The 24,387-nt window shown below is 39.9% G+C and overlaps 1 protein-coding gene across 2 annotated transcripts in view; it reads right to left on the bottom strand.

The window, feature by feature from the left end:
* Window positions 1–24,387, bottom strand: part of NRCAM (neuronal cell adhesion molecule) — a 272,550-nt gene that overhangs the window by 56,440 nt on the left and 191,723 nt on the right. For both annotated transcript variants that reach the window (XM_058523123.1, XM_058523116.1), the window contains 9 exons: window positions 24,162–24,362; window positions 19,242–19,347; window positions 17,131–17,327; window positions 15,871–15,993; window positions 11,924–12,094; window positions 11,368–11,424; window positions 9,412–9,523; window positions 6,256–6,440; window positions 4,411–4,542 (listed from right to left, as the gene is read on the bottom strand). In XM_058523123.1, the coding sequence (XP_058379106.1) occupies window positions 4,411–4,542; window positions 6,256–6,440; window positions 9,412–9,523; window positions 11,368–11,424; window positions 11,924–12,094; window positions 15,871–15,993; window positions 17,131–17,327; window positions 19,242–19,347; window positions 24,162–24,267 (1,189 nt within the window). In that variant the 5' untranslated portion in view covers window positions 24,268–24,362. The remainder of the gene's footprint in view (window positions 1–4,410; window positions 4,543–6,255; window positions 6,441–9,411; window positions 9,524–11,367; window positions 11,425–11,923; window positions 12,095–15,870; window positions 15,994–17,130; window positions 17,328–19,241; window positions 19,348–24,161; window positions 24,363–24,387) is intronic.

Genomic DNA, 24,387 nt, shown 5'->3' with positions numbered 1-24,387 from the left:
CTAGAGACTGGAGCACTTAGTGGTTTGTCTAATGTGAGATTAATGCTCAGATTTTCTGAGTTAGTCTACTTTATAAACATCTTCTGAAATTTGAACATTTGGGCATAACGCAGAATAAATCTCTGGGCATAAGAGATGAGTTTGTTTCTTTATCTACTTATTCCATCCCCTTTAAGAGGATGCCAACTGAGCCCTTTACTTCTGAGAAAAGAAAGAAGGAAGATGCCCCAGTGGAATCTTGGGAATATCCTGGACCATGCCTCCATTCCCCTGGCTGCTTATCATGTGTTACTGGCTTCAATCTCTCCCTCCAAAGTCAGCAGAATATGTAATTGTGGCAGGAGATCTTCTGTCCATTTTCATTCCCTTCCTTCCTTCCCTTCCTCATCTGTTAGGGAAAAGGGACCTTTTAGCCTAATAATGGTGTGATCTTATATATGCCCCATTTGGAAGAATCTGAGAGATTTACCACAACTCACACGGGGCACAATTAAAGATCTACAAGTGTTAGGCTCTCCTGCTGCCTCCTAGGACAGGGACGGGATCACAGTGTCCTCCGCCTTGGCTTTGGCCATTTTCTTTCTTCTGGTCCTGGGTTCTACTTCCACACCCTCCCAGACACTGCAGGTCACACAAGAAAATCAAAGTTCTCTTTCAGCATCAGCTCTCTGCAGCTGTGTTCTTTTTCCTGACTTCCGTAGATTGTTTAAAAAATATTTTAGGTGGTTTCGGGCAAATTCCATACAGCCTGGTTTTTGCTTCAAGGAAAATTTAAAGTAACCTGGCCAGTCTTGGGGGGACAGAGCTTTGGAAGACACTGAGATTACAGCTCAGACTCTTTTTGAACGAATTCTTCCGGTTTTGTAAAACAGTAAGTTCCAGGTCTAAAATACACAGTCACAAATCAATAACACTGAATTTTGCTAACAAAACCCAAGCCTTACCCCTCCCTCTCTCTGATCCTGCTTCTCCTTTTATAGTATTTCTGTGCTCTTGGCAGCCAGAGCCTGCAGAGGTGGGAGGAGAGAGTGTCAGGGTCCTTAGGTCATCGCCCACAAGTCAGGAGTGGGGACGCTGTGTATCTGGTAGTATGGTCCCCTGAGAGTGTCTCTGTTGTGTGGCACCTGGTGGGGACGCTGCATAGCTCCCTGCACAATGATGCTGCAGAGGCACAGTTGTTCCCTACCCCTCACCCTCAGAAGCTGGTCCCCTCAAGGTTTCTGCGGCCTCCTAGGTGGAAGGTGGCCGCAAGCCAGCTTGTGCTCCCAGCTAACTTCTGGGGCCTACCCTAGGCCTCCCTGAAGGTTAGGAATCCAGACCATGCCAATTCCGTGCCACTGTGTGCTGCAGCAGATTCCGTTCTCTCCAGCTTACCCTTGCCTCTCTGCCATCCTCCCCCCAGGCCCCATCATTGCTGGAGGCAGCTGTGGGGTACACAACTCAGCAAACTGCAGATGAGAAACAAGCCCCAGTCCCCTGTTTCCAGAATGGTCCCCAAGGCAATTATGCTTAGGGGCCTCCAAATTCATGGGACAACTATCAAGCAGAGTAGAAAGGGGAGAGATACAAGGCTCCTCAAACTTCTACCAACTTTTTGACAGTTTTTGTCCTCATTTACTCCTTATATTGGATCAGGGGAGGTCAACACAAGGTGGGGGCATATAGGGTTCACATTGAATTCAGCTGTTTACAACTTAGTGTCTAGCCAAGAGGTCACTCAGCAGAAGCTGCAAATAGACCAGCTGCTGAGGGTGGGGGCAGGAACAGCAGTGTCCCTGCAGTATCATCATTCAGAGAGCTAAGAGGGTCCCCGCCAGGTGCCTCACGCTCATCAGCTTGTAGTTGTGAGATTCCAAACAGTAATCCATGTGCTTTTAGCTTGGCCACCAGATGTGGAGAAAGACACCTTTCCGGGACACTTCACCACACCCGGGTATAAATATTCAGCATCTGCTCCCTTTGCTTACATGCCGCGTGCTGTTTCTCTCCTTGCCACCAGAGTGACTGCTCTGAGGCACCCCAGAGGTCGAGGGACCTGGCTTTGTAGGCAGTGCAGAGTTCTGATCCTATCTTTGCTCAGCCTCCTGTTTTCCTTCCAGTGAGGACTTAACGAATACTTTGGGGATGGAAGAAATGAACTGACTTGGAATCTGATTTGAGAGATTTTGTTCTAACTCTTTCTGTTCTGGACCTAATCAGATGATTTGGGCTTACAGTATAAGGGCCCAACTTTTATCCCGGGACCACAGCCCTATGAGCCCCCCCCGAACAAACAGGCCTTTTGCAATTGATCCTCCCCCCTAAATATTTCATTTAAGGGGACTGTCTATAACGGTATTTACAAAGCTCTTAATATAAATGGAGGTACCAGGTTCCCTGAGAGGCCTGCCTATGCCGGGTTTGGAAGGACGACAAGTTGAATGAATCGGTAGGAAAGATTAGCTTCATTATTTAATCTCCCCTTGTTCTTGTGTCACTGACCCACCTACGTCTCAATTTTCCCTGCTTATAATTGCATTCTGGCTGCCGAGCTCAAGGATTTATCTTTTCAACATTCCCTGGCTCCCGGGTTCTCTCGCTGAGTGGCTAGTTGGAAGGCCCCTCCCACTCGTCAGTGTCACTGAGGCCAGATCTCAGGTGCACATTTAACGTTCCACAAATGGGCACAGAACCTCTGAGCTGCAAAACGTGGTGCCAAAGTGCTGAGCATCCTCCATCCTTTATTGCCATTCTGCATGCATTCCTAAGAAAATCAGATGTTGTACCATCAAACTTCTTTTTTAGTTCTGGGCTTTCTTCCACCGTTTCTCTCGGTTTTCACTCATATGCATTTGAGAGAGGCAATAGCTCCCCAATGCACGACCACAAAGTACTCTCTGAAGTTCCCCCTGATCCTGATCATGGTTAAAACTGAGAGCGGAAATATCCAAATCCCATTCGCTGGCCTCTTTAGACTCTGTTTTCTCCCACGAACATATTTCCTTTTGCAGCAAACAGTCAGTATCTGATACCTACTGTGCTGTGAGACACAAACTCCTAGTAAATACTCATGGAACAGGGTGCTCTTACTCAGTCTAGATCCACAGTTGTGAGACCCTGACAGTGAGAAACAGGGACTTGTGTCAGTTAAAATCTGCCAGCAGTTTTCAGATCCATCTTAGGGTGAAGACTATCTCAGGAGAGCCAGTTTAATGGGCCTTTTGGATATATAGAAGTAGAACTAGTGTTTGATTCTGACTTGAAGGCAATGAGGAGCCAAGATGCTCTCCATATTAAGCCCGAGGGTTGTCTTGATCGTGAGTAACGGATATCTTTGCAGATTAGTATGCTACTGACCGGGAGGGTGAACCTGAGGCTGGGGTTTTAAACAGGAACTGATTTTCTCTCTCTCTGGGTCTAGGAGAAGGTCTGAACTCCAAGAAGGGGAAAACTTTCAAAGACTCTCCTGTGGGCAGCAGCTGGTAGCAGGTGGGGTCGAGAAAAAGGAGAGCTAGTGGCCTCTCTGTGGATGGCCACGGCTTAAGAATCCGAGAGCAAGGAGGTGCAATACCCGTTTTAAGTTTTCTTTTTTCTCTGCTGTATTTCCCTTCTATTATCCCTCAAGCCTTTACCCAAGCTTTGTAAAACTGGTCTTGGCTGTGACTTAGAAGATTAATGGGAGGGCCTGTGATGGCCCTTGAGGAGACTGTTTTGGGCAGCACAGTGGCAGCTCAGAGAACTGGCTGAGAGAAAGAGCCGGGAGTGGTCCAGGGCACGTGGCTGAAGAGGAGACACGCAGCAGCCAGGACTGTGCAAGTACTGCTCAAGGATGATCTCGGCAATACTCGGGGAGGGAAAACTGGTCAAAGATTGACCGTATCCTTGCATACGACTGGGGTCAGAGGACGTGTTCTTCTTTGGGTATTAAATGGGACGGTGACCTCTAAAGACTAAAGAACTTGGGAACATCTGGGCTATACTTCAGAATGAAAACTCTTTAAATTACTACAGCTATGTTTCTTATTCTTGTCACATCCACTGGCTCTATTCCTAGCCTCCCCACCCATCTCCTCTGACTCCTACGAGGTTTCCACAAACCACTTGACATTTTGAACAAAGAGGATAATCTGAACTTTTCAGTGATGTTTATTTCTGACCCTGTCATTCTTCCTTTGATCCATGTAAAAAACAGAGGAAATACTGCCAAGTCCTAATCAACACATACCATTATGTTAACAGCATAAACTATTTGGTCATAACAAATATCGAAAGGTAACAGAATAAAAATCTAAAGGTAATTTGGTGCCTCTATTCAACTTACATATGGCTTCCTTCTTTAACCCATTATTATCTCATCACCATTTGTTCCCTCTTGAGATGTAGCTATGCTCTGAAAATACACTGCAACAGGAGCTAATCAAGGAAACTTACTTTCTATTGGGACTCCATTCGATAACCAGCTAATTCTGGGTTTGGGCTTGCCATTAGCTCTGCAGATCAGGGTTCCATCCTCTCCTGGGGACAGCACAAGATTTTGAGGTGCCATGATCCAGTATGGAGCCGCTTTATTGAGGAAAGAAAAAAAAAAACATAAAGATGTGAATCAATAAGTATTCTAGCAAATTTAGTATACTGAACTTTTAATAATAAAAATGAGTATTTTGCAAAGCATTTGTTAGTTTCATTTTCTTAGAGTGAATAAATTTATAACAGATGCTTCAAAGAACCCTTCAGATTTTCAAAAGAATGTTTAAAGAGACACACTGACATCTATGTATTATTTCTAGAACCTTTTGATACAAATATCATTGTCTCATTTTGCATTAGATTCATCAGACATCAAAGAGGTGACAGATTTATCTAAGGTTGTAGAGCAATTTACAGGTACAGAAAGGGCTAAGAAAAATGAATTTAAATTCTGAGCCCTGTAGAATACATATAATTATACAATTAGGGAGTAATTAAAAAAAACTTTGTATTTTATAAAAGTTGCGAAGTTAATGTAGAGTGTTCCCATAAGCCCTTCACTTAGCTTTCTCTGAGACATTAACATCTTACATAACCATGGTACAGTTATCAAAACAAGATGTTAACATTGATACAATATCATTTACTAAACTACACGCTTTATTAGGATTTCCGCAGTTTTTCCACTAATGTCTTATTTCTGTCCCAGGACCGTCCTAGACGCTAATTGCATTTATTTGTCACGTCTCCTTACATAGTTTCCCCCAATCTGACAGTTTCTTGGTCTTTCCTTATGTTTCACGACCTTGAGACTTTTAAAGAGTTCTGATCAGGGGCCGGCCTGGTGGCGCAAGCGGTCAAGTGCGCGCGCTCCGCTGCGGCGGCCCGGGGTTCGCCGGTTCGGATCCCGGGCGCACACCGACGCACTGCTTGGCAAGCCATGCTGTGGCGGCGTCCCATATAAAGTGGTGGAAGATGGGCACAGATGTTACCCCAGGGCCAATCTTCCTCAGCAAAAAAAGAGGAGGATTGGCAGATGTTAGCACAGGGCTGATCTCCTCACACACAAAAAAAAAATTAAAAAAAAAAAAAAAAGGAGTCCTGATCAGTTATTTTGTAGACTGTCTTTCAGCTTGGGTTTGTCTGATGTTTTCTCATGATTAGACTGAGGTTTTGAGTGATGGACCCTTCTGATTGCATCATATCAGGGAGGACATGATATCGACATGACTTATTACTGGTTATGTTAACCTTGACCACTTGGTTAAGGTGATGTCTGCCAGGTTTCTCCACCGTAAAGTTACCATTTTCCTGCTTTCCATACTCCACTCACTAGAAGTGAGTCACTAAGACTAGCCATACTCAGGGATAGGGAAATTAAGCTCCATTTGTAGACATATGTTAAAATTTCCTCAGCGATTAATTTTTTTTGGGTGAGGGGAGAAAAATACTTTGAAGCTGTGCAAATATCCTGGTTCTCCTTCAAGTTTCATCCACTAATTTTAGCATTCATCACCGGATCTTGCCTGCAGCAGTTCTAACTGTGGGATTCTAATAGTGATTTTCTATTAACCTCATTCTGTCTACATTTATTAATTGGAATTCTTCTGTAAGAAAGATTTGAGGGAGTGAATTTTTAACCTGATTTAGATGCACCATAAATAGCAATGAGAAGAGATTCAAGGTATCATGAATGTTGATATAAATTTACATTTATTATTATTGAAGAATGTAATCAAAGGCATATTTAATTGAAGATTTAGAGCCTCTCATGAAGGCAAGACCAATGCATTTTAAACAGTGATATACCTTTAACTGTGACAGAAATGGTATGATGGATGGCTCCTAGTGCATTTTTTGCTATACATTGGTAATTTCCAGAGTCTGCTTCTGAAACCTGAATGATTTGCAGAGTTTTCTTAAAGTTCCTATAAAATGTCCGATTGATGGGTAGTGTTCCATCTTCTTTTATCCAGTAAATAACTGGGGTAGGCCTGATAAGACAAATAAATAATAGTGTTACAAAAAAAGAATTTCACCTAACCGCTTTTGAGGACGAATTTTCATGCAAGTTTGCAACAGATTCTTTACATAAAGATCATGAGAAATATATAGATATTTTAACTAGTGTCACATTTTTACAAATAATGCTCAAAACCTTATATTTAAGTCTGTAAGTTACCATTTTCACATAAGCAGAACTATACTAATTATGGCACACCATAAACTCTGACTTCAATGATGCAGCGAGAATGCCAGCAGGAGTTCCTTTACTGAAGGGACCTAATTATTTTCTTCAAAGTCTGCTCAATGAGGCACCCTTGGAAAATTTTACAGGAAGGTACTATATCAATCAAAAGAATTACCATGAAATTAATGATATCAAGTTATAATTTTTTATCAGCTAGATTTAAAAATGCACAGAGATAATACAATATTTGTGCCCTTTAACTTTTATACACAATTCTATATCAAATGGAAGAACTTTTCTATTTTATAACATGCTATCTGATGATGTGAATGAAGTGATTAGAGGAATAGTGCTCTTTCCTTAATTTCATTATTAGTGATATTTAAAAATATTATACCAATTGATAAGAATAAATCAAACTTATGTTATTACTCACACCATTTCTCACCTATGTTTCCTATTAAATCACGAAATATAGAGCCAAAAGAAAGCCAGAACACAAGCTTAGAGTTAAAAGATCTGCTTCAAGGTCCCAGCCCTGTCCCTAATTTGCTCTCTGACCTTGGATCCCTGACCTCATTGGGCCTCAGTTGCCTTAAGGGGGACAATAATGTTGACTTGATCTAGTGACTTTAGAAGGTTTTCATGAGAGTAAAATCAAAATCCATTCAACACAAACATTTACTAAGCAGTGAACTGTAGACCAAGTGCTGAGTTGTGTGTTGAGAAGATAAAGCTGAAAAAAGAATGGCCCATGCCCTTAGGAAGAGACAATATTTGTCATTAAAAATGCAAGTGGAATTAATTGAATGTTTGTAGAATTGCTTTTGGGTTGTTCAGTTGAATAAAAATAATTGAACATAGATATTTGATGAAATAGCTTCTAAAATAAAACATACTATAAATATAAAAAGGTAGAAAATGTGAAATCATTTTGAGAAGTTGAAGATACTACACACATGTGGCATCTGATAACATATTATGATGTTTCCTTATAGTCAGATTAATCTGCGTCTCATATGATCCGAAGGTGAGAGGGTGATGGGGATAGAAGCACGAGATCACAGTTCAACTAAGTCATGAATTGTTGTAGAGGCCTACTGCTTCGCTGAGCAGTTGTTAAGAATGAGAAATATTTTGATTCTATGAGTCTTATGCTTCTTGGTTTGTAAGTCACAGAGCTCCAATCTTAGTTTTACAACATTTCAAGGTTTTAAAAATTCTTTTGGAAGTTTTATGCAATTTCCAAATACCGACCATATTTTAGTTTTTTATGTAATATATTATTGGTGGGAAGGGAAATCACTAAATTGTGCGAATGGTTACCTCTACTCCCAAAAGGTTGGAGGCTGGTAGATCAAACCAGGTTCTAACATAATGATGATGAAAATTGAAAGGGTTTTTTTTTTTTTTTTTTTTTGTGAGGAGATCAGCTCTGAGCTAACATCCGCCAATCCTCCTCTTTTTTTGCTGAGGAAGACGGCCCTGGGCTAACATCTGTGCCTATCTTCCTCCACTTTATATGGGACGCCGCTACAGCATGGCTTACCAAGCAGTGCGTCGGTGCGCGCCCGGGATCCGAACCAGCGAACCCCGGGCCGCCGCAGCCGAGCGCGCGCACTTAACCGCTTGCGCCACCAGGCCGGCCCCGAAAGGGTTTTTTTTAATTAAGATTTTTAACTTAATTTTTAATTTACTTAAAGATATATTTAACATATCTTTAAAAGGGGGTTTTCCTAGTTTTCAGTTACTTGAGGAACTGAGTAGCGTGTAGTGTGATTTCCTGACATGACCAGCAGAGGCCTCCATGTGTCTCCTGCAGTCAAGTTATTCCCGGAGGCAAATTCTGGGAAGAAATGTGAGATCATTGAGTTACCAGATCAAGGACAACACAGATCACAACACGTGATCACAACATGTTTCCAAGATTCCATTCAATGTTTTCAGCAAATGTGCCCATATCAATAGTACTTGCCCTATGCCGGGCAGGAGACGGGCTATGCAGAAGGTGTCCTCAAATGTGTCCCTCTGATCCGAGGCCTTCCTGCAACTCCTGTCAAGGGCACGTGGGTTCTGGGGGTGGCATCAGTTTTAAGGCATCAGATGAGATATTTGCAAAGAAGCTGGGCTTGTGACTTGCCAATAGGAAGTAGTAGAGGGACGGTGTGCCAGTTCCAAGGCTAGGCCCTAAGAGGCCATGTGTGCTTCTGTTGTTAGGAGAATAAACCAGGGCTAGACTGCTAGAGGGATGAGAGAAACTCACAGCCAAGAGCTCAGTTGCCCTGCTAACAGAAAGCAGATCCTCAGAATTGTGAACCCAAAGCTGAGCCACCTAGCAGATGCAAGAGCAGGCTCAATTGAAATTAGCTGGATCTAGTCTGCTATAGCACAACCGCCCTGCAGACCTGTAAACAAATGGTCAATGATAAATAGCTATAGTTTTTAAGCCACTAAGTTTTGAGGTGGTTTGTTCCACATCAGTAGCAAAATAATACACCCTAATTATAATCATAGCAATCAAAAGCTGATTACTGATACTTATTTCAAGAGGAACACTATCACATTAACAAAATATTTTAACAATATGAGATTCATATGGCCTATTTTGGAAAAAGTGATCAAATTTTTCTTGATGTTTGATGGAATTGGTATAAGACAATGGCACTTCCTATGATATTAATGTCTCTCTACCAATCTACTATGTTTTTATAAGAAATGTACATCAAGTGTTGTTCACCAAATGTATATCAATGTACAAGACAGTGTTGACTCACAGTCCTTCTGCAATGCACTCTAGTGAAAGGACATTTCCTCTTAATTCTTCTTTGTTACTTGCATTGCCTTCTGGAGTTAAAAACGTTGGTGGCCTCTCTCTACTTGATTTAGCTGCAAACAAGAAAATCAATATGCATTAAAAGTTATCAATATGTATTTTTAGAAACACAGTTCACTGTCTAAAAATCTAATCCCTTTTCAAAACCATTTAACATTGATTGTGAAATCTGTTAAACAACACATACACACTCTCTGCCTTACAAATGGCCATCACTCACTCAGCCAGAAATAAAAATAATTTTGGTTGCATAAGCACTAATAGTAAGGACTATTTTCTTTTTGTACATGTCCTTAAATTGGGTTAGGTTTTCATGAATTTTCAGTGGGTTGGCAAATTTTCAAAATGCAGACAGAGAGAGGAAAATCATGTTAACAAACCATCTATCCCTTAAGATTAGTGCTCGGGTCAAACAGAAAATTACCTGTCTATCTTCTGGAAGATGTTAGGTTTTTCTGAAAGGAATGACTGGGGAAGGAGCATTTTGGGTTACACTAAGGACAACATCATAGTCGATTCCCTTGACTAACCATGGAGATAAATCTGTGGTGGACGTGTAACATATCAAGACCCCCAAACCGCAAGGTTTATGGAAAACAAAACAAAACTAGAGAGTTACTGGCAGAGGTGTGCAAATTGTGCGCCATAAATTAAGAAGTGGTGTAGTTCAATAAATTGAAATCGGTTTCCTCAATGGAAAAACAAAGAGCGCTCAAGTTAGAGATCTCAGGGAGATTTACACAGGCTACCTTCTTTCATATGGAGATGTTGCCTAAATGTGGCCTTATCTTCTGATGACCTCTCAGAAAAACTTAAAGCAGAAATCATACCATCTTAAGGTTCTATGGCCCTTGACAGTTTTCAACACTTTAATGCATTATCTATTTGACGCTCACAAAAACTGAATGAAAAGGTAATATATGAATTATTCTCATTTCTCAAAAAAAAAAAGAATATCAGAGAAGGTATTACTTGAGAGAAATTAGAGTTTTTCTAAGATTTTAGAGATTGTGGAGGAAACCTTACCCCTCTGAAATCACTTTGGGAATAGTTTTGAAGCCCATATTTTTCAGGAGTATATTAAAATAAAATAAAATAAAGTAAGGCAGGAGTTGTGGTATGTCTGTTCTGCTCATTGATAGTACATTGATACTATCTTAATGTTTTTTTACTTCATATCTCAAGGGTAAAAAATTAATACAGCAGAAATTCTGCCATATAGATAATTAAGAGGACCCCATATCCAGAACCATAATTTTCATTGATAGACTCTATACTTGAAAGCCACATTTCCCTTAAGGAGATCAATTTCTTTTTAAAAGAATGAAGTTAAATTCTCTATTTTTAAAAAGATTACTTCCACTGAAGATAGTGACTCTGTTTTAAACGAAACTAAGAGAAATACTATTGCTAATTATTTGACATCGATAACATCATGTGAAAACAGATAGGAAATGTGATGATTCACTATCAAAATCCACTTAATGTTAGTTGCTGTAGGTTACTAAGACCTTGATGAGTTAGAATTCTAGCAGGTTAATGCATCCTGCCAACTCTTAGTTAGTTCATGAGAAAAGTTTATGAACAAGACAAAAAATGAAAAATATAATTCTGAATGTACAAGAAAGATTTTTTCCAAATCACGAGAAATGGTTCTTTACATGAAAACAGTTATAACAATTTTCATTATTATACATACAACATGGAAGATGTTTTAGTGACATGTTTGAAAGCTTATAGCTAAATTTCATAAGAAACATACAATTTATTCTAGTAGTACTAAACATGTAACTAGGAATTTCATAAAGAAATAAGGTTAAATAGCCATGGAGGTGAAGTTAGTAAACTAAATTCTACAATGAAGGAGAGAATATCAGTTACAATCACCGTAACTCACCACCATAAAACTCAGTGTCACTCAAATTAGCAGCTATAGTGTCATTCAATTCATCCACTGAAATAAACAGAATATTATGAAAAATGCATAAAAGGTGGGGAGAAAGTATTGTAAAAAAAAAGTATTGGGCAACAAAAGCAAACAAATGCAGGTATACTGCGCAAGTGCATCCCTACCAAGTAAAAACAGTCCTTTACAGTGTACACAACTAGCTCATTGATTCACTCAGCCACCCCAACCAGTAATACGTGAATATATATCTGAAGCTGCAGGACTGCCAATTGAAGGCATCGTGGGGCATAAAGCACATGCAAATGCTCAGAACACCAAGTAGATTCAGAAAGTTATCGTGGAAACAGTAATGGTAATAACAGAAAAAAATATAAAATACAGTATTTAGGGTATGCATGCTCTTTATAATACATATGCCAACTATTCACAGGTAGTTTCCTGATCAATGAACCTGTTTACTTCAAAGTCAACAGTATTTAACAGTTAATATATTTTGAGCCAATTTGTAAACATGATTGAAAGATTCAGGAAGCTGAACTGTTACCTGAAATCACTTTCACAGAAATAGGTTGCTTCTGCTGTATGGTTTGAGTGTGATTAAATCGGGCATAGCAGATATAGTCTTCACGGGTATCCTCCGGGAGAACATTGGAAAAATAAAGGTCTCCATTCAGACCCTGGGAAACCCTCTCACTTTGTGGAAGTCTTTGAAAGGCTGGAGAAAGGCAGAGAGATATCCAGATCATTCCACCATAAAGTAGCCACTTTCCAAATCAGCAAGATAAATGTATCTACAAATAGTTTTGTGAATTTCTCTGGAGTGGGGGCAGAGGTGAGATCAGAGGTTTACAATGAAGTGTTTTATTAAGCAAGTGTAGACAAAAAAATGTTTTACAAAAAGAGTTTGTGTGACTTTCCCTAGTATTTAAATCAGTCCCTACTTGTTAAACACATATACACACGTATCTTAGAAAATGCATTCAGGAAGCTCGTAATGATGTTAACATGGGTTGCATCTACATATACATGGTCAGACACGCAATACTGTGGGAGCACCTAACTGTGAGCGAGGCCCTGAGCAAGGTGTCGGGCATGCCAGGGTCCCTGCCATGAGCACCTGATTTAATTGAAGAATCAGGCAGCAAACAGGCAAGTAACAATAGGGTGTGATGATGACACTATTTGATGCTGCAGACATGCTCATCAGAGGCCCCCACCCCCAGCCTCCCTCATCTCTACTTTTTCTTTTCTGAATTACTTATCACCTTCTAACTTACAACGTATTTCCCTTGTCATAAGTATGGCTTATTGCCTGTCTCCCTGCACTAGAATTTAAGACAAACACCATCATCTGCTTTGTCTACTGTTGTAGCACTGAAACTGCACCTGGCCCTTTACAGGTGAAGAACTGTCAGCACTCATTGACTTCAAGTTTCACATTTACTTCCCCTCCGGTCGAGTTAAGTAACTGTCTAGCCTCAGGTGCCAAGGGAAGATTTTCTAAGTAGACGAAGGACTCAGGGAGGTGGGACCACTGATCTACGAGTGAATTTATACTTGGCTGGCTCACACGCACCATGAAGCTTCTGACTCCGTCCACAGGGCCTTAGCTGTGAGAGTTCTTCAGCTCTGAAGGGAGAGAAAATCGCACATCCCAGTTGCCTTGGGCCAGGTGTTGTCCCCCAGAGGATTTCTCCAGTCTGACTCAAGCCATTGCTCCTCATGCAGCGGGAGCCCTAGCTAACATTTCATGAAATGTAAAATTATAGTTAAAAGCTTGCCGCTGCCTTGGGCAGGAAACGGCAGGGACATGTAGAGCCAGAGCTTGAAGGAACGCTGGTTAGCCACGTTAACCAAGTTCTTGGTCAAGAAAGGTGTTTGGTTGGGGGTTGTAAACTCATGGTTTTAATCCATCAATCCCTAGGGAAAGGGTTGTTTTAAAAGTAACTCAGACAGAAAATGTACATTTATTTAATGAATACAAAGAGTTAAAGATAAGCATACATTTATTCTCTTCCATTTCTCCTGTATTTTATTATTGACAGATGTTGCTAGATCAAATTAAAGGGAATGGGACTTTATGAAGATGGTAGGTAGCACTTTGCCCCTTGAGCTCCTTTGCATTACATTCAAAAAAAATTGTATGCAGACAGGAATAACTTGATAATGTCATCTTGCAAGAAGAATGCTGTACGGATCTGAATTTTTTCTCATATTCCAGATGTAGTTTCATTTGAAAGGTCCAGACGATTTGCCAATAGCTTAAAAAGTATGTAAATGACATAGCCCGCAATGCAATATGGAAAAAAAATTAATTAGATATTCAGATGATTCTGAGACATTATATGTATATGTCTCCTTATTAGGTGGAAAGGTCATCATTTCTGATTAAGAACCATGGCCCAAATACTGGGCCTCATGTTGGCAGTGACATTTGGATTCTGTTATTCTCGATGCCATACATACTTATTTACATTTGATTTGTTACTTATTCTTTCAAAATCTGTAAAAACTGTTATGTAATTATGTAGAAAAATACGTTTGTTCATTTATATATTTATTTTCCACTTCTTTGTGATGCTTTCTCTGAGTGCTTTCATATAAGAAGAGTCAAAAAGGGAAATTAAATGTTAGAGCTAAATTTTATCTTTAGTAATGTGTACAGCCTGTGATTTCAGAGGAAATCATGTCCCTGAGAATAGAATATATTCCCTATAAATATTTTGCCTTCATTCCCCCATTCCACCTAAATGACTCTGAGGTCCACAGCGACCTCCATGTTGCCAAATTCAACAGTCATTTCTCAGTCAGATCAGAGGTTACCTAATCTATCAGTAGCATCTGAAACAGTTGATTGTTCTGTCTTCTTGACACTCTTTCTTCACTTTGTCCTGGGGACACCGCTATCTTTGTTCCCTTCTTACCTCAGTGACTGCTCCTTCTCATTTGCTTTGCTAGTTTCTCCCTAAGGTCTTGGACCCTGGAGGGCTCCTGGTCTCAGTCGCCTGCTCTTCACTGCCTGTACTCTCTCTCTCAGTTCTCCCATCAGCCCTTGGCTCTAAGGAGCACCTGTGCACTAACATGCATACATTGCTGACTAGAGCCCTGAATCTTCTTCTGACCCATGTAGCTCTGACTCCTCCTGCTGGGCATCTCCACATGGATGTCTTACACATCTCACATCCAAAACCCTGGTTCTCTAGTCTCTATGCTACCTCTACGGTAACATGCTAACCTATTAGCACAGGAGGTTTTGGAGGGTGGGAGAGGCAGAGCAACTAACAATTTCCTCAAGGATAGGGATGGGGTGGACAAAGGTTAAATTGCCTAATGGATGACTTCATGTCTCTGTGCCTTGGTTTCCTCATCTGAGAAGTGGAAAGAATAATCAGACATGCCTCATAGGGTTGTTGTAAAAAACTGATGAGATAGCCCACATAAAGTCCTTAGCAAAGGGACTGGCACTTAGTAAATGCCTAATAAATATTGGCTGTTGTCAGGGATAAAAAGCCAAAAACTGAATGAAAAAATATAGCACATCCAAAACAGCTTGATTTTCTCCCCTCTATGGGCTTCTGCTGTTTCAGGAAATGGCAATTCCATTTTATCAGTTGTTCAGTTTCAACTTTGCAGTTTGATTCCTTTCTCTCATGCCCCCAACTCGACCCCAACAAATCCCGGAGGATCCACCTTCAAAATATATGCAGAATTTGACCATTTCTCACCCACTCGCTGACACTACCTGCGACTAAGTCCCTATCAACTCTCGCCTGAATGACAGCAGTGGCCTCCTGACAGCTCTCCCCACTCTCCCTCTGGTCCTCTCCGTTCTCCACACATGAACTGAAGTGATGCTACCGCTATTTGTTTTGTTTCAGGTGGAGTCACTCCTTCAGTGTCTCCCTACTTCATTCAGAGCAAAATCAAAGCCCTTTGCATTGAGCCCCTGGACCTTTCTGACCTTTTCCATCACTCTCCCCCTTGGCTCACTCAGTCTGGCCACACTGGCCTTCCCGCTGCTTCTGACACACACCAGGGTGCTCCTGCCTTAGGGGCCAACATCAGTCTTCCCTTCCCACCCCTATACGAAGGGGCCTGCTTTGCTCTCTCATTCCTTTAAGTCTCTGGCTCAAAAGTCTGCTTATTTTTCTTCATAGCACTTATTGCCAACCGACACATATGTTTTAAATGCATTTACCGTCTGCTTCCTTCTCCGCCCCCATCTATTTCCACTGCATAGAATACAAGCCCAGGGAAAGCAGGACATTTGTTTGATTTATTCAGAGTGGTGTCTGGTACATAGTAGGTGCTTAATAAAATCGAGTGAGTGAATGCAATGACATGCTGTTTATTTCAATGAGCATTTATTTTCCTGAGTCTCTCTAAAACATTTTATAAACATTTTATGAATCACAAGAGGTAATAATTTATTGTGACAGCAAATAATCATAAGACCCTCAAGGAAAGAAAGTTCATGTTTTTAAAACTTACAATTATCCATCCAGAATATTATAGGTGGTGGTAATCCAATCGGAGGTCTGCAGGGAAGTACCAAAGACTGGCCATTTCGAAGCATTATTGGTTCAAGTTTTTCTTTGGTCCACAATGGAGACCCTACAAAATAAAACAATAACTTTTAAGATGTTTCTGCATTGAAAAATAAAAAAAGCACTAGAAAGAAAGACAAATCAAACTTTTAGGGAAATAGTAATTCAGAATTTATGTACATTAAGATAACAAGAAAATTTTTAAACATAGTGTCACAAGTAAAAAAAAAACGACAATTTTTATTCATTGCCATTTATAGTATAAATTCTGAGTCAGCAATTCCATGTCTAAGAATTTATATTAAATAAATCATTAGGAAGATACATAATTTCGCTACAAGCATGTTCTCCTCAAAAGAATGGAAAACACCTAAATATCAAAAGATTTGTTAAATAAGTAACTTGTACATCTAGACCTTTGAATACCATACAGTATTATAAGTATACTTATTTATAAGACTGATGTGAGAAAATACATGACATGTAGATAAGTCATAAAGGTTACAAAAGAGTACTTCAGAATGAGCTCGTTTTAAACACATATAGGCATACCTGCCTAGGAAAAATAGAAAGAGCCGTAATTATTTCCTTGAGTGGAAAGATTCATGAGTAATTTTTAAATTTCTTTTTTCTTTTATTTGTAATTAATTTTTTTCGATACTGAACACATATTACACATATAATAAAAGAAAGTTTTTAAAATGACCAGAACTGCAAACGGTCACTGTTCTTTAAATTTATGCTCTTGGGTACTGACCACTGCAAAAACGACCCACAATGATATCAGGATAACGAGGCCACTCTATTTCCAGCGAAATTTTGAAACAAAAATGTTTAAAGAAATAACACTTAGACCTCAATTAGCCATTTCATACTGAATTTATTTCCATCTGGCTGTACGAAGTTTGCTCTTACATAAGATACATGAGAAATTAATAATTAGCTCAATTCAGGGAAGAAACACTTTTCTTACCCCTGGTGTTTTATTCTGGACTTGTATAAAAGATGGATTGGGTTGGCAAAGCATTAGGCTGAGGAATTTAGGGTAAAGTGGAAGGAGCAATAATTTTCATGCAAAACAAAGTCAGAGTATTGGAATCAACGCCATTGCTTTCTTGTAATAGTATCTGGGTGATATAACACATGCTGAGTCTTGGAGCCGTACTTTAAAATGGGCCCTGTTTGACGGACAAGTCCCACTTACTGGATGGACGAACGACAATGCTATTAGAAACGGCAGCTCCGCGTTCATTCCTGGCTGTACACTGATAGACTCCCTCATAGGTCTCTGCTTTCCCTTCGCTCATGATGTTGATGATGAGGGTTCCTGAGCCGGGCTTCATGGCGACAAGAGGGTCTTTATCTACGTCAAAATGAGTCCCATTTCGGGTCCAGGAGAAGCTGCCCAACACATAAGGGATTAAGCTTGTTAACAGTCCAGAAAAACAGGATTACTTAACTCTTTAACAAATTACTTGCAGTTTTATGGGTTTCTAGAAATAATTATTAGATTTTAGTATTCAGTCAAAGAGCAATAGGCTCCAGACCTAACTGTTTCATTGAATCAGGACTTAGAAAAAGTGCTGCCCATACATTTTAAGGTACGTGTCTTCATTAGAACTAGCTGAAATCTGACTCAATAAAGAAATCATGCACACAAATTGCCTGTCATTTTTCAAAGAAAAATACAGGAAGCAGGTCTCCGAGGCACACTCTCTTAGAGCTTTATTAGCATTTTTATTGTAAACTCCATTGTTCATAGAGTTGATAACCTGTCTATAAAAATTTGCTCTGGGCTGAAATGTGACAAGAAAGGCCTTCACAAGTACTAATATATGTGTGTGTTTAAAAGTGATCAGACCATTTCAAGTTACCAAAATGCAAAGTGTATGTTGGGAGGAGGGGAAGAAATATGACTTCAGTGGGTGTTTTAAATATTGGTTATCAAAAGTGGTAATTCTATATAAAATATATTTTGAGAATTTTTAATTCTAGATATGATTTTGTAAATTCCTTAGGAAGTATTTCAAATTGTCAACCGAAATTCTTCTTTCTCAGTTTTATTTATAGAAAAGATTGCCTTATATAAAAGTCACAGTGCTCATGTAGTTAAATACTCTATAACTAGTCACAAATCAACAATGGCCATGCTCATACAGAGGCATGAATCTCTCAACTTTACTCTGCTTTCCAGGCTCACTTGGACTTCCTTTCCCACTGCTTATCCTATTTATAGCAGTGGTTGTCATTGCTAGAGGGGGAGGTGGTGATGGTGGGTGCTACTGGCATATAGTAGGTAGAGGCCAGGGATGCTGCTAAATGTCCTGCAATGCACAGCACAGCCCCCATCCCCAAAGCAAAAAATTATCTGGCCCAAAATATCAGTAGTGCTGAGGTGGGGAAATGGTGCCTTACAGAGAGTCACAGGAGGTATTAAGTAGGTGTGAAACCAAAGGGGAACTCCATCAAATGACATCACATTAAGGTCTGAGTGCCAGAGGGTTTCTAACCATACGGTAGAATATATTGTTCTGAAGCAAACCTTTGATGCAAGTTTTTGATATACTTAAGTAATTAGTACCAGTTAATTTTTTCTCAGGTGCCAGTCTGTGATATTTTGTTAAGACTGGTAATAGACAAACTCAGAAATAAAATATTTAGAAACTTTCACTTCTTTATTCCTTAAAAATCCACACTATACTCTAATAATAATAATAATCCAGCTCTCCACAACTCCCATATATTACTGGACAAGTTACAGATCATTCACTAATTAGCTGCAGAACCTTGGCTAAGTAACCTAGCAGTACTGGGCAACAGATTCCCATCTATAAAATATATTGGTTGGACCAGATAATCTCTGATGTCTCTCCCAACTCTAAAACGCTATGCAGCGCTCATGCCAAGATCCATATGGAAAATCCTGAGTCCTGAACCCTGCCAAACTTGGAAAACCACCTAGAACTATTTTATAGATGTCTATAGAGCTAGGAGAGATCTTAGAAGTCATCAAATTCAACTTTATTTTACAGGTAAAGAAACTGAGGCCCAGAGGAAATGGATTTGTCCATGTGATGATGCCATTAGAGCCGTTAAACTATTTTTCCACACCTTCCCACAATTTTTGAGCATTTCGCAGAAGGGTATGAGTACAGAAATGCAATCATCTGGGTTTTTAAGAAGAATAAACTGACTTTAATTAAGCAGAGACACAAAACAATGAACCTACAAATGTTACTTTAGAGATATGCGGGATCTGAAATTAACGTCAATCTTAGTATCAATGCTAACCATAACAAAGGAAAGCACACTCACCTGGGAGGAGGTTTCCCTTTGGCCTCACACTGGATTACAATATTCTCCCGAGGATCAATAATGTAATCTTTTGGAGACTGTTGAGTAATGGTTGGAGGCTGTACCACTTAATTGTAGAAAGAAGAACAATGTAAAGAAATAAAGCATTTAGTATCCCAATAGCAATCATTTTTTTCTATATTAAAGTCACTTACCCTAGACCGAACCCCCTCGAAAATCTTTTAGTAATTTCTACTGTGGCAGCACACACCTCACTAGACTTTTAACTTAAAAGTCTCCTAAAACTTTGAAGTCAAGGCATAACTTCCTTCTGGCAATTTTATATGCACTCACAAAGCCCACTTTCCCTTACTATAAGTTTGGGAAAATAATTACCAATACAAGCTTAAAATTAAGACCATTTCTTTTCTGATGTAACAATGAGAAATTCCTCTTATTCCTTTGGTTCAAACAATGCCTTTCAATGAAATTTAAGTTATGAGGTAAATTTGCATTTCTTAGGAAAGAGTAACTGACTTACAGTTCATTAGTGTGCTAATGTAAATTAATATATGTTGGGAACAAATAAATTTGACTCATTAATATTAAAAAGATGGTTAAATTAGAGACTTGACACGTCTTATTAGAGCCAGGAGGTAGGTGGCTACTAGGAACAAAGATAAAACAGTCTTATTTAGAAGATAAATGGAATTGTGAAGTTCTCTGTGATAGAAGACAATATTTCCATTTCACTCTTGAAACTGTTATCTGATCATTTATTATCAGATTGTAGGGGGAGACTGTTCTGATCCAGAACAATTTAATCTGAAGAGTTGGTTCTAATCTAATGTCCAAAATCTAACGTCCAATGCTGTAATCTAAGATTACCATGTCCTTCTTCTGGTGAAATCAGAACCACAGAGTGTTAGAACAGGAAGGGACTGGAGATACAATGTATTTCAACTTCTTTTGTTGCTCAGGGCAGCAAAATAGCTTGACTAGGAAAGCACAAAGCAGAGAAAAGAATCAAATTCTCCTGGTAGGAGCCACTGCCTTGCACAACTCCAGGAAGAGCTGTTTACACGGATCAGTGGTTCTCAATCAGGGGCAATTTGCCCCCACCTCTCAGGGGACATGTGGTCACATCTGGAGACAATTTTGGTTGTCACCACTGGGGTCGGGGGTGGTACTGGCATCTGGCGGGTAGAGGCCAAGGATGCTGCTAAACATCTTACAAGGTGCAGAACTGCCCCCGCAACAAAGACTTCTCTGGATCATTTAAGTGTTTCATATTCTGGAGCTTCCCTTTGCTCCTGCCCATGCTCTATGCTTCCTTTGTGAAAACTCTTCCACCTGCCAACCAAGTGTTTCACAAAGCTTAACAACTGCCCTCTGCTTTTATCTTTCTTTACTACGGTTAATCGTTGCCAGGGCTAAATTTGTCACTTCCATGTCTAATGTCTTATAAATCTGCAAACATGGTTCTATTCTCTTGCTTTGTCTCCAATCTTGTTGCTGTCCACCAGACATCTCTTACTAAATATCCAACTGACACCTAAAATACAGATCAAAAGCTAAACTCATTATTGTGATCATTTATTGTGTACCTATTAAATGCAGGATACTGGACAGTGTCAATTTCCCCTCCCTTTAGCAAGATCCATCCCCCCCTCGCCCTCTTGCTCAGCCAGCTGCTCTTTCCAGCCTCCACCACTATACACAGAACCCTCTTTCTTCCAGCCCCATCAGTTCCCAGTGCTGGTTGGCAGTTTGGTCTGGTAGAGAAGAGCTAGTCTGTTTGTGTCTTACCAGCTGTGAGACTTCAAGCAACTTTTTTAACTTCTGTAAGCCCTACTTCCCTTAGAGGGAAAATGGGGTTTAAAAGTAGCATGTACCTCCTCCCTCCTTGTGCTTTTCTGTGAGTGACAGAGGTGCAAGTCTGGTTGTTTCAGACCCAGAACTTCTATCCATATGTCTGCAACAGAGCCAGCTTAGATGCCACTCCTAACTGCCAGGGGTTTACCGTCTAGCCGTACCTCTTTGAACAGTGTTTAGGTCACCTGACGACTAACAAATGCTTTGAAGTAATAAAGGAAAAAGGTGATTTTACATAATTTTCTCGGTTAATGCACTATCAAAGGATTTTTCAGACGCCTAAAACTTTTTTAGGTAGATGACAGACGCTGCCCAGCTCTCAGAGGCAGCAGAAGTCTTTGCTTACAGCGACCCACTCAGAAACGATGTGAGTGGAGGCTGCTTATTTGTTTTGAGCACACTTCAAAACAGTATGCAGATTCACTGGGTCACTATCCTGATGACACCTAGAAACACTAGTCTACCCAGTCCTGCAGCCTGAAGAAATATAAGAGGGCATACAGCTGTTGACTTGGGTGAAGCATCTGCACGCACCCACCTTTTAGAAGATACCAAAAGACATGTCTTTATTCCAGCAAGCATTTAGAATCAGACAGTCATTCTCTTTAAATTTTGTGAATTTTCTCATTGAGTTACATCAGATGTGAATGAAGCTTGGAAGTTAGTAGAGCAGAATATTGGTAAAAGAAAAAGAGTATTAATACCTGAGTCTTCAGAATTCATGCAGGGAATATATTAAACTTGCTTCTTGGTATTTAAATGCAATGTTTAGCCACAGTAAATACACATGCTTAAAGAGACGTGAGGCACAAAACACACAAAATTGTGCACTTAATTCCCAGTATTAATTCAAAAACAAACACATGGTCAAATTTTCACACTGCCTGGTAATTACAGAAAGACACTTACAATCTTCAAGAAGTTTTGCTTTTTCCCCATCAATATCAGCAGATGAGTGGGCAAACAGGATTAAAGAAAACCAGATGTTAGTAACAAGAACGTTAGAACCCTGAAGATAAAAGGGGCATCTTATCTATTTGATTTGACCTAAAAAACCAGTACAGCAAAGGTTGAAGTTGTGAGAGAAAGAAACTCCCATTAATGGTTTTGTTTATTCCTGCAGCATCTATCTCACATAAACCTATGGGAGAACAAAGAGAACGCTATAGGCAAAAAATGATCCTTCCAGGAATAGGAATGGCTAATTCCATTCTATACATGTTGTGCTGGACAAGTAATTATGTTCAATTTGAAAAATCGCTGAAATCTACAATTAATCTGAGTTGTCACATACTGTGTAGTGTCTGATCCTATTATCCCAGACATCACTATGCACATGGTAATAATACCTAACAATGGGACATCGCTATAATGACAGTGCTCCATCCAAGTCAAATCCAACACTGATTTTAGGGTTTTATATTTCTATTGTTAATCCCCAAGTCAGTAATTGAACTTTTCAGACTGTTAGTATACTTCTGCTTCAGAATTTCTCAATCACCAGGGATTGCTAGTACCCACGCCAAGAAGCAGCTCATGTAGAAGGGGTGGAAGGAATAGGGGCAGGGGAGAAATGACAATTGTATATAATTCAAACGATTCTGCAGTGCTGCCTGTCGTTATTACTTGCAAAGGTTAATGCAGGAGCACCTGGGTTGTCCATGACTTTCTTTTCATCATGGTTCTGCCTCTTCTCCATTAGCAGCGATAACTGAGTTAGCCTTAGGTGACTGTTTCCCTCTGATTGTCAGATTGAGCAGTCAGATTAAGGGGGAATATATTTAACACAAGAGAGAACAAAAGCATTTCTCTCAAGTGCTTTTCTTTCTCTCCTATGTATCTGTTAGGGAAAATGCTTACTTAGGCATTCCAACAGGCTTAACCATTCATATATATATATATATCTTCAGAATTGAAATTAAGGTCATTGAATGAATATGTTTTGACAATAAGTAAAATATTGCATTTTATTATACTTTAGATGCACAGCAAAGGAAGTCAACAAAGTGTGGGGCAAACCACATCTCTTCTAATGTCTTCCCATAGGCAATTGCAACCTCTTTGGCAAAAAATGACATCCCAACAACTGAACAGCCCCAGGAAAGTGCCATCTTCCTTGCACCTTGGAAAGCCTGCCAAACAGATGTTCTATTCAGGAAGCTAATGGATTTAAAGAGGTCATGCAGATTAGGGATAAAGGAAAATCAATTCTGAAGTACAGTAATTGTCCAAATTGAAAATTCTGCTTTCTATTGCAGGAAAAGTAACCACTTGGAATCTAGCATTATCTTTATTTTTCACAAACAGGCCACCCAGCCCAGGGAGAGTTCAGCACTTACTTTACTATTAGGAAAAGGGTGGGCTAATACAGTAGCTGTTACTTGCTCCATTTTAAATAGTGTTTTTGCAGATGACTTGTTTTATTCTCAAAATTTACATCTTGATCTTTGATCACGTTTTTTAAACCAAAAATGACCTTTCACTAGGCTTTAGACATGATACATTTCCTAGATCTAGACTCATAGTTAAGATTCAAAATTTGAAAGTGAATTTTGCCTTGTCTGAATCAAGAGAAATGAATTATGGATAGTTAGGTGATACAGAGGGGCGTGGGGTTGGCCGAGAGACCATTCCGTAATCTCTTCCAGAGCACTCAGCATCTGAAGGGAGAGGGTGGAGAAGTGGGGAGGTCTCCAGGATTGCTTTAAAGTGATTCATACAGTTTTCTTGCAGGACTGCTTCTACAAAGAGTTGCCTGTTGGGAGGATCAGGGCAGCACACAATGCACTCCTTCTCAGGCCAGCCCCACCGTGGTACACAAAAGGCATCTGAGGGGGAAGAAGGATAATGATAAGGAGGGGACAGTGTGTCTGACCATTTCAATGGCCATTTCTATGGGGTGCTTCTTTATAAACACCAGGTGCTGAAGGTAACAGCCAAATTAATTTTGATTAGCTTTTCAGTATCACACAGACATCTTCTCCACTCACACAGTTCAGAGCGATGGTAAATGCCGGGGCAGGTTTTGATTCCGGGGCCTGACAGCTTTAAAACGTTAATACTTACGATCAAGAGGTACTTCCAGTGCACTAATCATCTGGCACAGGAAGAGAATCAGGGGCGCTCTGCCTGCAGATAAGCACTTCTTTTTCGGCATTATTTTAAGCTGCATTAGCTTAACTCCCGCTGAGACCCACAAACTGAATTTCCTTTTCTTCTTTCACAAGAGATTTGTGTGCAACGTTTAAATAATTTTCATGCAGGGAACTAAAAAAGGATAGAATAAGAATTA

Source organism: Diceros bicornis, chromosome 3 (genome assembly GCF_020826845.1).
Source record: "Diceros bicornis minor isolate mBicDic1 chromosome 3, mDicBic1.mat.cur, whole genome shotgun sequence".
NCBI lineage: Eukaryota > Metazoa > Chordata > Mammalia > Perissodactyla > Rhinocerotidae > Diceros > Diceros bicornis.
This window is presented reverse-complemented; position numbering and strand designations above follow the sequence as displayed.